This window comes from Trachemys scripta, chromosome 1, assembly GCF_013100865.1.
Source record: "Trachemys scripta elegans isolate TJP31775 chromosome 1, CAS_Tse_1.0, whole genome shotgun sequence".
Classification (NCBI taxonomy): domain Eukaryota; kingdom Metazoa; phylum Chordata; order Testudines; family Emydidae; genus Trachemys; species Trachemys scripta.
Window position 1 is genome coordinate 226,902,831 of NC_048298.1, and position 13,383 is coordinate 226,916,213.

A 13,383-nucleotide genomic window follows, 5' to 3' on the forward strand; every position below is an offset into this window, starting at 1 on the left:
GAGAAGTTTTGTAAGGGCCATATTATCTCAGTTCACAGCAGTGCTTAACAACTTCACAGCACCTCATTCATACATTTTTCCGGGTTCTTACCTGTCTCTTGAGTCAGTTTTTTACTGTTAAAAAAGGGTTTTTTTTCTTTCATTGATATGCTTTGAAGATGCCTGTAATATTGTATGAATATTAGAGGTTCTCTGTTTGCCTGATTGTTTTTATGTTTTCTGTATGGTTACAAGGAGTTAATTGCAACAGGAACGGTAGCCCTTTAGTTACCAATCCTTAAAAGGACAATGCAGGTGGTTAACTGTCTGTCTGTCTGGCTCTGTTGGGGAAAGGTTCCAGCATGTAACCCCAGGGGAACATTCAAGCTGGAAAACTCAAACAAAGAACTTTGGAGCAGATAGAAAAATCTGAGCCCCTGAGCTTGAAGGTGTAGTGGGGAGACACACGCAAGGGGACTGCAGGAGTTGCAGACTGTCCCCCTCACACTGAGGTTGGGGTACCTGGCATAAGGCCATGCCTGCCTAAATTTTAGGTTAGACTGTTAAACATGTTGACAGTTTGTGTTACTATCCCTTAGCTTTTGTTATGATTTATTCCTGCGGTTGAGTAGGGTTACCATATTGCAGTCCTGGAAAAAGAGGACACTCCAAGGGGCCCCAGCCCCGCTCCAACTCCGCCCCCTTCCCCACCCCGGCCCCGACCAAACTACGCCCCTTCCCAAAAGTCCGCGTCCCAACTCCGCCCCCTCCCCTGAACGCTCCGCCCCCTGCTCCTCCTCCTCCCCTGCTTCCCGCGAATCAAATGTTCACGGGAAGCCTGAAACAGGCAGGCAGCAGATAAGCTAGGGCGGCGGGGAGGGGGGGGTGCGCGAGGAGGCGTAGCCCAATCCAGCCCCCCCGGCCGAGCTGCTCGCTCCGGCGGCCGGCCAAGAGGCTCTGGCCCCGATGGCTTCGGCTTGGGCCCTGGGGCACCGGCCCTGGTTCCAGCAGAGTGGCTCCGCCCCGGCCCTGGCTGAGTGGCGCCAGCCGGCAGCTGAGCACCCCCAGCCCTGGTCGCTCTGGCCCAGCTTGGCTCGGGCCCCGGTTCTGGCTGAGCGGCTCCAGCCCGGCCCTGGCCAGCGGCCGAGCACTCCCAGCCCCGGTCCCAGCGGCTCCAGCCCGGCTTGGCTCGGGCCCCAATTCTGGCCGAGCGGTGCCGGCCGGCGGTGGCATCTGAGCTCACAGCCACCTCCTCCCGGGCTCCAGCTGCTGCTGTACTGGGGAGAGCGGCGGGAGCCGGGTAAGTTGGAGCCCAGGGAGGAGGCGGTCCCCTTACCATGCCTCCCTATTTTCCTGGACATGTCCCGCTTTTTGGAAATTCCTCCTGGGCAGGGATTTGAGGACCAAAAAGTCGGACATGTCTGGGAAAATCCGGACGTATGGTAACCCTATGGTTGAGATTAAACAATACTTGGTTCTGAAAGGGTTGTTTTGGATCACTCTTTTCATACTGGTCACAGGAAAGTCTTGCAGGTCTCGAACCTAGTCAGGCCTGTTGAGGAATGATGGTTTACACAGGGTACTTTACTTCACCACCCAGTCTGAGAGTGGGAGAACCATGGGATTCCCAGTTCTGCCCCAGGGAAGTAAAGTGCAGGCCTGACATCTGGAAGAGGTGCACTCAGAGACAGAAGGGGTCAATGCTGCAGCTAGCCCTGAACTGTGACAACACTGGCCCTGCTTTGTGCATACTGTTTGTATTGTTGTTGCTCCTGGAATGTATTATCCTTTTTCTTATCTGTGTCAGGTTGTTTGATGCTTACTGCTCTGAGAATTCACTTAACATATCAATCCATGTTCTTGTCAAGCAGGACTCCTGTGAGGTGTTGCAATGTTCTTTTGAGAACAAGGGAATAGTTCATGTGAGGCACCCGTAAATCCAGTCTCAGTGGTGTGATCTGGTTTCTTGGCAGATACTTTTTCCTTTCCCTTTCTCTTTGGGGGGAGGGGGCAACTGGACCACAGAAACTAATGCGGTTTTGTGCAAAATACCATGCTACTTTGTTACTTAAAAAGCCAGTTGGATGACTGCTTTCATGTCAATTAATTATTCTGGGTAGTTGGTGTGACTAGTCCCCCTTGTCCTATCGTGAAAACATTCCTATGCCATATGAAAAGTACACAGAGGTGAAGAATGAATAACTTCAGTTTTAGCTCATAGATTTGTTTTTTTTTGAAAGGTTGATAAAGATTTTATTCCTGGGCTTATGTACATTCGAGACAACGAAGCCACTTCTGAAGAGTTCGAAGCCATGAGCCTTCCCTTCACAGTGCCAAACGCAAGTGGTCAAGACATTCAATTGAGTTCCAAATATACCCATATTACACTGGATAATAGAGCTGAATATGTGAGACTGGCAATAAACTACAGGTTTGTTGAATAACTTCACTAGTTAGATTTAAAGAAATTGTGAGAATTAGAGAAGTGTTGCTTTTACGCAATGTTATGCAATTCAGTGCTCTGGCTTCATGTACAGTATTAGCCACTTCATTTACAGTATTAGCCACATTTTTCCCTGTCATTATAGTGTAAATCAATATCCTTTGAGAAGGAAAAACGGAATCATTAGGTCAGGCATATTCTTGAGAAAATAAGAGAGGATTGTTTCAAGCTGACAATGGTGGCCAAAACTGTTTCTTGTCATCTTGGCTTGCCCAGAGGTTGATCCAGCCTCCTCTGGCGTGGGCTTCACAATAGTTGTACACGTCTGTCATCTCCAGCCTGGCTTGCTGTAATGCAGGGGTCGGCAACCTTTCAGAAGTAGTGTGCCGAGTCTCTTCATTTATTCACTCTAATTTAAGGTTTTGCATTCCAGTCATACATTTTAACCTTTTTAGAAGGTGTCTTTCTATAAGTCTATAACATATAACTAAACTGTTGTTGTATGTAAAGAAAATAAGGTTTTTAAAATGTTTAAGCAGTTTCATTTAAAATTAAATTAAAATGCAGAGCCCGCCCGGACTGGTGGCCTGGACCCGGGCAGTGTGACTGCCACTGAAAATCAGCTCCATAGGTTGCCTACCCCTGCTGTAATGTGTTCTACTTGGGCTTATCCTTAAAGTCCTCTCAGAAGTTCCAGTTAATGCAGACTGTCATTAGTCTCCTTTTAGTGCGGAGCAGGACCACAAGAGCCTGCTACATCTGGACTCCAATCTTTCCCTTGGCTTTCTATTCAGTTTTAGATGCAAAATTGAAACAGCAAATTTTGCCTCTGGCAATTGACTTGAGACTTTAATTGTTTTAAAATGTATTGTCTAAGGAACAACCTATCTAAATTCTCAAGCACTGAGGGACAATTTACCCTCATTCCTATATTTGCTTTCTACAACCAACTCTGTATAATTTTTCATGAGTGATGTACCCGAATATTTGGATGCTAATATCTAAACAATATCGTTAAATATATTAATCTTATTTGGGTTATTGCTGATTATGTACTATATGTATTGTATTACTTTTAAACCAACCTTTGTACTTTTGGATAATTTAAGCAGTATACCCAGATTTACAGACACTCTTTTCTTAACCTATGTATTAGATCATTTTAACATTAGCTTTAATAAAATTTTATCCTCACTTTTCAATCCTTGCCTAATGCCATCTAACCTTTACATGTGAGGCAGATACACTCCAATTTGACTGAGATGTGCTTAGGTCAAGATAAGAGTGTGGGTAGGAAAGGTGGCTTTGTGGCCCTGGATTTTGGGGATGGTCTAATTTACTTGCTTACCCATGTCTCACAAAGGGCTTTTGTGACAGCTTTTGTGTTATCTTCTGCTCCACCCTCATCTTTGTGCTGGGCTGTTCCTCCATATAATTAGATTGTCAACGCTTTGGGGCAGAAATGGTCGTTTCATTATATACGTACATGGGGATTTTAGCCAGAGTTTTGCAAAAGTTAGGTCTATCTTGCTGGAGATTGCATGGTATCTTACACATAAAATAATCATGATTAAAGATGGAGCATTAGTTTTTAATATAGTGTAATCCTTTAATATAGGTTAACTTGCGCGGCTTCCATTTTAGTTGATAAACTGACACTAATTACATCCAAGTTCACCAAATTATGAACCTCCTAAATTGGACAAGAGCATAGAAGAAAAATCTTTAACAAGAACGGAGAAAGTTTAACGAAGCTTTTTTAATGTGAAGACAGTTTAGTCATTTTACAACTGGCATTCCCACATACTTTCATACTTCATGTGCAGCTAAAAGGGATTCAAAAATGGTGAAATTCTTTCCTGCCTAGAAAACATTAAACAAATTCCAATCTTGTTTTAAAAACTAAGGCCAAAATTTCTACCCCCGAGTGCCTAGTTAGGCTCCTGAATCCATATGTAGACCCATAATAAGTGCTCTAATCTTCAGCAGCACTGAGCAGCCAGAATTCTGAAGTCAATGGAGCTGGAGGTGCTCTGCACTTCCTAAAATGAGGCCACTTTTAATTAAATAGCTATATTTGCATTTAGGAGCCTAACTGGGCATCCCAGGATGTGAAAATGTTGTTGTCCCAAATGCTTATTGATTAGTATAAATGAGGCAACAAATTGGCATAATTAAGAAATGATTTTTGGATAGTAATTTTAATTCACAATGCAAGCTGCTCAAATGATCACGATAAGTGTTCACTGAAACTTATTTCCACTGAAATGTCTTTCTGCAGGCTTCATGAATTTGATGAACAAGTTGCAGCAGTTCGGGAAGGGATGGCCCGGGTTGTTCCTGTTCCTCTTCTTTCACTCTTTACGGGATATGAACTGGAAACAATGGTATAGGTTTTCTCATTCGCTACTTCTGCTGGATTGATGATGTAAAATTAGGCCATTTACTTGAGTCTTACTGATCCAACTCTCATGTTTTAGCTGTAGTAAAAACATGCAGTCTAATTATAGTAGATTGCATGTAATTTGTAGGTGAAGGAGAGGAGTAGAAAATATTTATATAGTTGTCCTATCATACTTTTACAAGGATTACTTTTTATGCAGTTGGGCAGTGTGATGTAATAGATTAAGTGTGGAGCTAAGAACCAGGAACTGCTGAGATCTGACATTTGACTTGGAAAGAGATCATTGAAAGAGCTGTTGAGGGCTAATTCAATTTTGTATAGCACTTCAAAGTTGTAAAGTGTTAAGTTTAGTGCTGCAGTAGTATAAAAGGAGGCTAGTCATTGTCCCTGATGCTAAGCCTCCCTGTTTGAAGGAGTTAATGGACCATAACTAGTAGATGTTTGGAATGTTCGTTTTGTCATTGAGAAAGCTGATTAAACATTTTGATGGAAAGAAGAGAACAAATTGCTTTTGACTGGTTTCTGATCAGTTCTTTTTTTTCTTGTTTTCATGTTTTATTTTCAGGTATGTGGAAGCCCAGATATCCCGCTTCACCTTTTGAAGTCTGTAGCAACATATAAGGGAATTGAACCTACCGCCTCCTTGATACAGTGGTTCTGGGAGGTGATGGAATCCTTCTCCAATACAGAACGATCTCTCTTCTTACGTTTTGTATGGGGCAGGACAAGGCTACCGAGAACTATTGCAGACTTCAGAGGCAGGGACTTTGTTATTCAGGTAAGGTCAAGAGACCTGCAGGTTGGTAATGAAGGAGTGGTGGCAGACAGGAGAATGTGCTAACTTCACTGAGCTAGTTTAATATCAAGTTCACTTTAGAGTTTATAGAGCAGTAGAGGATGCAAAATGCATAACTAAGCAACACACTTTCATTTAAATATTATCCTTGGTCCAACTCTGGCTATTTCCTGTGCTGGGCTCCCTGCCTATTTTGCTTCTTTTGGTGTGTTTCCCTCAGTAGTAGTCACCCCTGATTTTGCTAGTATTCACTTAAGAGGCCCGTTATCTTATTAGATGTTTCAACTTAATACACTGAAGCTATGTTTTTAGCACTAGAGCATTTTTTATATTTTACCAGTTACATAGCGAATAGTTGGATTTTTATCTAGCTTGTTCCTTTAGCATTTCTAAGAGCCTCATATTATATAGAACAATGTTTTTGATTTAGTATGAAGAAGATGTACTTGACTTAGCAGCTATTATTTTTAAGTGTCTTCTTAACATCAGGGTAAATATGTGATTTATTTATTTTTAATCCTCGTCTTATTTTAGCATGTAATCTCTGTGTTGTTGAACAGTAAAACTAATGGCTTGTGCCTGTTTTCTGACAGGTTTTGGATAAATACAATCCTCCAGACCACTTCCTTCCTGAGTCCTATACATGCTTCTTTCTGCTGAAACTGCCCAGGTATTCTTGTAAGCAGGTACTGGAGGAAAAACTGAAATATGCCATTCATTTCTGCAAGTCCATAGACACTGATGATTATGCCCGGATAGCACTGACAGGAGAGCCAGCTGCTGATGACAGTAGCGATGATTCCGACAATGAAGATGCAGATTCTTTTGCTTCAGACTCTACACAGGATTATTTAACAGGACATTGAAGCAAATAACATAAGAGACAAATGTGTCACAAGCACTGAGGCATGAAACGCCACTAGTGGCATTTGAGCAAAGGAGTACAGAATATGTATAACCAGAGGAATACTAATCTTCTGAACGTGGGGAAAGCTTGTTTGTTACTCACAATAGGAATAATGGAGTATAACTTAAGACATCTGCTTAGAATAAATGGCACGGTATATGGGCATTTAACATTTATTTTAAGAGTTGAGAGTGTCCCCCATAAGACTGCACTACATTTAGAAGCTTTGTGTTTACTAAAGTGTTGTAAATGTTTATATACATATGGTAGTGCAGCATCCAGAAAAAGCAGTGAAACCTTTAAATTGTGGGTGCAATAGATTTTTTTCATAATAAGTGTTGTGTTCTGTGTAACTTCTTGATTGTATATTGGAAATACTGTGCAGCAGCTGAATAGTATTATAAATATTTCAATTAACTTTACTAGAAGTTTGTTTATTAAAAAACTTTTTGAACATTAAATTATCAGTATTCCTTGAAATACATCTATAGGTAATTAAATGAAAAAGGCCATTAGGTTCACCTTCTCTCCCTGTTTGTATATTTTAGCTTATGCATTATGTATCTCAAATCGATACCTTTCTGTGAACAACATCATATTTCTTATCATGGGAAGTGTATTGTATATAATTAATTTGTGCCATGTATATGCAAAAATTATAATTTCCCTCCAAATAAAACTTCTGTCACAAAGTCGTTAGTATGACTTTTTATGGTAATATGTAGCGAGTACATAGAAGAGAACTGTAAAGTGGTTCAAATCTTTAAGGCTGTATCTCTACCAAGTTCTTTTTCTGCAGCCCAGTATCTCCTACAGTTCTGCTCCACGTGGGCTCCTCTCCTCCTCTATGCAGCTTCCAGAGATGAGCCAAAGCTTCATCGCCTTGGCTACGCCCTGTTCTCCCACTTGTTGACAGATCTTCTGTCTCTGCAGCAGCAGACAGTGGTGGTTCGCTTAGCTCCCATCCCTTTTCTTTTGACTTCATTGCTTTGGGCATTTTTCAGGCAGTTTGAACATTTTGCTTCATGCTTCCTTGCCGCATCCTAGTCCAGTGTCTGAGCAGTGCAGTGGTCACAACCACCCAAAGCTCCTGCTGCAGTTCCTCCTCACTGGGCTGCCATGCCCCATCGCAGGCATGGCAGAGCAACTGCACAAGCATCAGGCAAAGTCCAGAAAGCTGCTTTGCATACAGAGCACCTTCTCCGGCTCAGTAGAAGGCAAATGGTGCCCTGCCTGCTCCTAGTGAGCCAGCTACCCCTAACTCTGCTAGGGCACAGAGCTCTGAGTCACAGGCATGTTGGGTGCCCTGCCCATCCAAGTAGGCATAACTCCACCACAGAGAAACCAACCAAGAGACAGATCAGAACAGACTCTAAGGACAAAGAGGACTTTATCCAGCCTGCCCAGGGGGTAAGTCTTGGGGTAAAACAGGACCACAAAGATATCCGTACTGGGATACTGGTCCCCACCACAAGGCCTTCCCTGGGGAGAGATGCTAAATAGCCCCCCTGCCTTCCCAATCTGGATTAGATCCCGTCCCCAGGAGAGTGGGACTCAGATGAGAGAGAGACCCGGGGAGGGAGGGGGAGAGAGCTTTCTAGCGGGATTTGGCTCTGTGTAAAGCAAGTCCCAAGAGACCACATTCTGGCCATGCTCTGGCTGCCACACCTGCAAAGTGTGCCAAAAAGTCAGAAAAGCCCAGAAAGTACAAAAATATCCAGAAGGCATTTGTCCTTTGAGTCAGCTGCTGCTGCCTCTACCAAGAAAGGAGAGCTCTTGGGCTTGGAATCTGAGCACGACTCAGGTAAAATGGAGCAAAAATCTGCCCCACCCTTCCCTGGAGAAGTTTTGAAACCATGTGCAAAAAGTTTGAGGCCATTCGGTCCTAAGAGTCTTTATAATGATGCTTGTGGTGATCATAGCTAGGCTCAAGTCACTCACCTGTACCCCCTTCTGGATGATATTCTAATCGGAGTGCTGACCTAGCCTGTGTTCTATAACACCACAATGAGAACTCCAGACCTCCTGGAAGCCCATGGTATTATGGTAAACACCAAGAAAAGTTCCTTGATCCTATCAACAGGGATAACCCACTTGGGAGTGGACATAAGAATGTCAGTGGCAAAGATCTAACCATTACTCGACCGGTTCCAGAAGAACCAGGATCTCATTGCCATCATGTGCAAGTGCGCCAAACCCACCCTAGCTTGGTGCCTTCAGCTACTGGGCCTTCTGGGGTCATGCAACAGGGCACCAGTTCCCATGGACAGGTAGCCGCAAGGCCTGCTATGCGCATTCCCCCGCTTCCGTCAAAAGGAATGTAAAAGATAAGGTGGGAGCAAGCAAAGTTGATCATGATAAGTCTGTATAGGCCAAGGAGGCCATGGTTCTACCATCTGGTAGAGCTGAAACTGAATTCACCATTACAGCTGCCACCCAGCAGCTTTCCAAAGCATTTTTCTCCACCCAGATCATCTTCAATTGAGAAGCCTTGTTATTGAAAGCCTGTCTTCCGAAGTGGTCAGGATTTTGCTAGTGTTGAGGTGAGTCCAGGATAAAAGCCTGTTCCATCTGGACCAAGTTTAGCCTTTGGTGCCAGGAGACCAATGCTAGTCCAAGAGATTCTGGAACTGGATCTACCTTTGATTTTTTTCTAAGAAGATATGGATTAAGGTTTTCAGCCCCACACCATAGCACACCAGATATCAGCCATTAGAAGAGTTTGATCTTGAAGATCTTTGGGCTTTTTGGAACAGAATCCCCAGGTAGCCAGATTTCTCAGAGCAGTCAGGCTGGCCAGACAAGTGGTCAGACCGGTCTTCCCTAGTTGGGACATACTGTGGGTGTTGAAGGCACTAAACACTCACCCTTTTGAGCCTCTCTATATCAGCCTTGTATATCTCCATCAAAACCTGTTTTCTGGTTGCCATCATGTCTGCTAGTCGAGTTTCAGAGCTATCTATATAGGAACCCTACTATATGTTCCATGAGGACAAGGTGGTACTGAGAACTCCAGAGTCTCTTCTTCCCTGGGTTCTCTTTCCCATCTCTTGAAAGAGATTATCCTTCCTTCTCCCTAAAGCCACAGCACCTGACTTAGAAGCTGTGGCATACTTTAGATGTCAGAAGATCACTGAAAAATCTACCTCACCCTCAGAATCCATGCGGAGGTCAGGCGCTCTAGATGTCTCCTTTCACTCAAAATGTTAAGGGCTCAGAGTCTCGAGACTAGATGGGTCAAACTATGTGTTGTTGATGCTTACAAAGTGTCAGGCACTCCTCTTCCAGAAGAAATCAGGGCACAGTTCATGAGATCCATGGCCACCCCAGGGGCCAACGAGCATGTGCCTCCATTGTAGAGCTAGGCGGAGCACCCACATTGTCATGGGTTAAAACCTTTATCAAACGCTACAAAGTGGATTGTACAAATTTCTTTCTTCCACAGAAGCCGCTTCTAGCAGGAACATGCTCCAGGTGGTGGTCCTGTAATGGTCTTGCCTTTTGGACAATCCTCAATGCGGTGGGGAGTCTGTCTCTCTCTTTTTCAGTTTGCCTTTTCTTGTTCCTTATTATTCCTGTTCATTGCTTGCTACTTCCATCAGTAGCCGAATTGTAGGAGACTACTGGGCTACAGAATGGAAAATTTCTTACTTGATAATTTCCTTTCCGCTAACAGCATCTCCCACAATTTTACTCACCCAAGATGGCTTTCTGTCAAGAGTCAATATTTTATTTGGTGTATTTACCCTGCAGGGAGTTGACCTGGTGTACGTGGTTAATGAGTTAGACATTAATGTTCGTTATACATTGTCTGAGTTTTTTACCTAGCTTTGGAATGACTGGTTGGCAAGTGGGAGAAGAAGGCATGGTCTACACAAGCTGCACTGCAGCTTTGAACCGCCTCCAGAAGCTGCAGATAGGAAGAGCGCAGCCATGCATAGCAGCATTGTGGGAGATGCTAGCAGAAAAGAAATGACCAGGTAAGAAATGTTGTGTTCTGAAACTTACCACCAGGGCCGCCCAGAGGATTCAGGGGGCCTGGGGCAAAGCGGCGGTCCGGGTCTTCGGTGGCATTTTGGCAGCGGGGGGGCCCTTCAGTCGCTCTGCGTCTTCAGCAGCACTGAAGGGCTCCATGCTGCCGAAGACCCAGACTGCTGCCGGGCCAGGGGCAAATTGCCCCACTTGCGCCCCCCCTCCCCCCCAGGCGGCCCTGCTTACCACCATTGTAAATGCTGGTGCTGCTCCACCTGTGGTAGCAATGGTGGGTATGTTAGTGTAGGCAGGGCTTCAGACTCCCACCAGGGTGTTAAGCACTGTCATATAAATGTGTTTCAGAGCAAGTCTACACACGATAAATACCAGTGATAACTAACACCTTGTTTATGCAGGTACTCCCACCATTGTCACTGCTGTTAGAGGTGAATCCATGTTAGCAATGGAGTATAGACAAGGCTTAAAGCACCAGCCAGTCCCAAGTCCCTTAAGGCAAGTAGAAGAATAAGATGAGGACACTCAGGTCTTGTCTATATGTACAGCAGTGCAGATAAAGTGCTTTAGCGAAGATGCAACTAAGCCAATGGGAGAGCTTCTCCCATTGGTGTAGTTAATCCACCTCTACAAGAGGCAGTAGATCTGTCCAGAGGTTAGCGCTGTCTACACTGGGGGATAGGTTGTTATAACTATATCACTCAGGAGTGTGGATTTTTCACACCCCTGAGTGACATAGTTATACCAATGTAAGTTTGCAGTGTAGACCTGTCTTGCATAGCACCTTATGCCTGAGGAATTTAGAGAACTTCACACAAACATTAAGCCCCTGAAATGTTTTGTGCCTGGGGAGATCTCTGTACACCACTGAAATCAATATGGCTCCATGCAGGTACAGCCATTCTTCAGCAAACAGTGAATTGCAGGATGTGGTCTTATGTCTCTTAAGTAGAAAAGTAGATCAGCTATAGCTATGGTAAAATAGCAACAGTATTTTCTAAAACAACCAGTTAAGGGTAAACTTAGATCAAGATAAAATCACCAATATTTTATTACCAGGAATATATCTTGAATATTTCAACTGAGTGAAAAATAACTGAATTTTTTGTTTGCTGGAAGTTTTGGGGAAAAAAATGGTTTGGGTCAACACGAAAATGAGAAATTCCAAAATTTTCAATGAATTGGTAAAGTCCATTTCGGGTCAAATGAAATGTTTGTTTGTCCTAAACATTTTATTTCCAGGTAGTTTTAAAGGGCTAGATGCAGAAGAAGGGAGGTGGTGATGGTACCCTCTTCTAGCTTTTAGCCTAGTGTTTAGAGCAGTCACCCAGGATATGGGAGACCCAGGTTCAGTTCCCTCCTCTGCCTGCTGTGGAGCAGGGAATTGATCCTGGGTCTCCCACCTCTGAGGATGAGTGCCCTAACCATCAGGTTATAGAGTCATTCTCTTTCTTTTTGGCCTGATGATTATTCATGTATCCTGGTGAGTGCCCTAAACAGTGAGCTAAAAGTTATAAGGATGGGGGCACCCTTGGTTTTGTGAATGGCACCCAGTTAGTTTTTGACCAAAAACATGTTCAAGCTTCAAAAAGGATCTGGCTAATTCTTGTTAAATTTGCATATAGATTCAGGTCAACCAAAACTGCATTTTTTTTTTGAGGGGTGGTGGTGAATAAATTATTTGTCCAAAAATCTTGCCTGATATTATAGATATTATTGTTTACCTTATTACTAGAATCCAAAATACGCTTTTTTATCTTTACGTTAACATTTCTAGAAACACTGCTCTTTGTTGATACTCTCATTTGGCTCTTATTTCAACTCCCACTCTCCTCTGAGTCATTCTTATGGCCACCAAATCACTTTTCCTGAAACTTACACTTTCAGTTATTTCTAGAGCTGGTTGAAAATTTTTTCACTTTCTGTTGAAATTTCAAAAGGTTTTGAATTTTTGACTAACTACAGTGATGTCTGACACCCTTTAGAATGATATACAAGATATCCGCTTATTATAATTAAGAAGTCAAATTTCACTCAGTTCTTTCATAAACTAGCATCTTGCTTGTAAATACAAAAAAACCCTAATTATGAATCCCAGATATTATAGTATGCATTCCTAAATATACAAGGATCTCTGTGTCATAGGAAGTGATGCTATTGCTAAAGTAGAGGAAGGATTCCATTTTCTTCTTTTCAAATTGTAGATGTACTAGTAATTTTCCTCCCCAAAGAATCACCCTTTGGGCTGACATTTTCCATGCTTCAAAGTTCAAAGAAATATATTTTTGAAAGTTTGATAAAAATGTGTTCACCTGTTCTTGACTGAAGTAGTGGCTAGAATAACTTTGTGAAAATTTTTTGGACAGATTTGGGGCCCCTTTGTTCCTTTCAGCTTCTAAGCATTTGAAAACCATATACTGTGTAAACACAATGCAACTTACCACTAAGCTCTTTCCCAGTCCCTAAAGTGTGAAATGCCAAGATCTATAGAGGATCATGCATATATTTGGAGATCACAAAGCAGACAGAACAGTGTTTGAATGATCTGCTTTTACTAAACTTAATGATTTACAGGTAGCATTAGCTGCGTTTGTTGATGGTGAACTGCAGCAAAATTTGACTTAATAGATGGGAAGCATTTCCAGACTTTGATCATCTTTTTGGCTCCATTCACTTGTATAAAACTGCATAACAAAAACTCATGCAATTTTGCCCTAAAATTCTTGGGTATCCCATATTTCCAGCTAGTACCATCAAAGGTGACTTAGTTCAACTGGGAAGTTGTCGGCTTCCACTGGAATTACTTTTTTAACAGTGTAAAACATACTGTTGGACTCTGGCAGACTGAAAATCCTGCTCTTCAAGAC

At 43.0% G+C, this 13,383-nt stretch overlaps 1 protein-coding gene across 2 annotated transcripts in view; it reads left to right on the forward strand.

Annotated features, from left to right (window-relative positions):
* The window catches only part of HERC2 (HECT and RLD domain containing E3 ubiquitin protein ligase 2), a 209,208-nt gene extending 201,987 nt beyond the window's left edge, over positions 1–7,221 (forward strand). The window contains exons 90-93 of one of the 2 annotated variants that reach the window (XM_034757914.1): positions 2,220–2,410; positions 4,704–4,809; positions 5,392–5,604; positions 6,216–7,221. In XM_034757914.1, the coding sequence (XP_034613805.1) occupies positions 2,220–2,410; positions 4,704–4,809; positions 5,392–5,604; positions 6,216–6,488 (783 nt within the window). In that variant the 3' untranslated portion in view covers positions 6,489–7,221. The remainder of the gene's footprint in view (positions 1–2,219; positions 2,411–4,703; positions 4,810–5,391; positions 5,605–6,215) is intronic. The other variant, XM_034757915.1, reaches the window with a different exon arrangement.
* Positions 7,222–13,383: the final 6,162 nt, after the last annotated feature.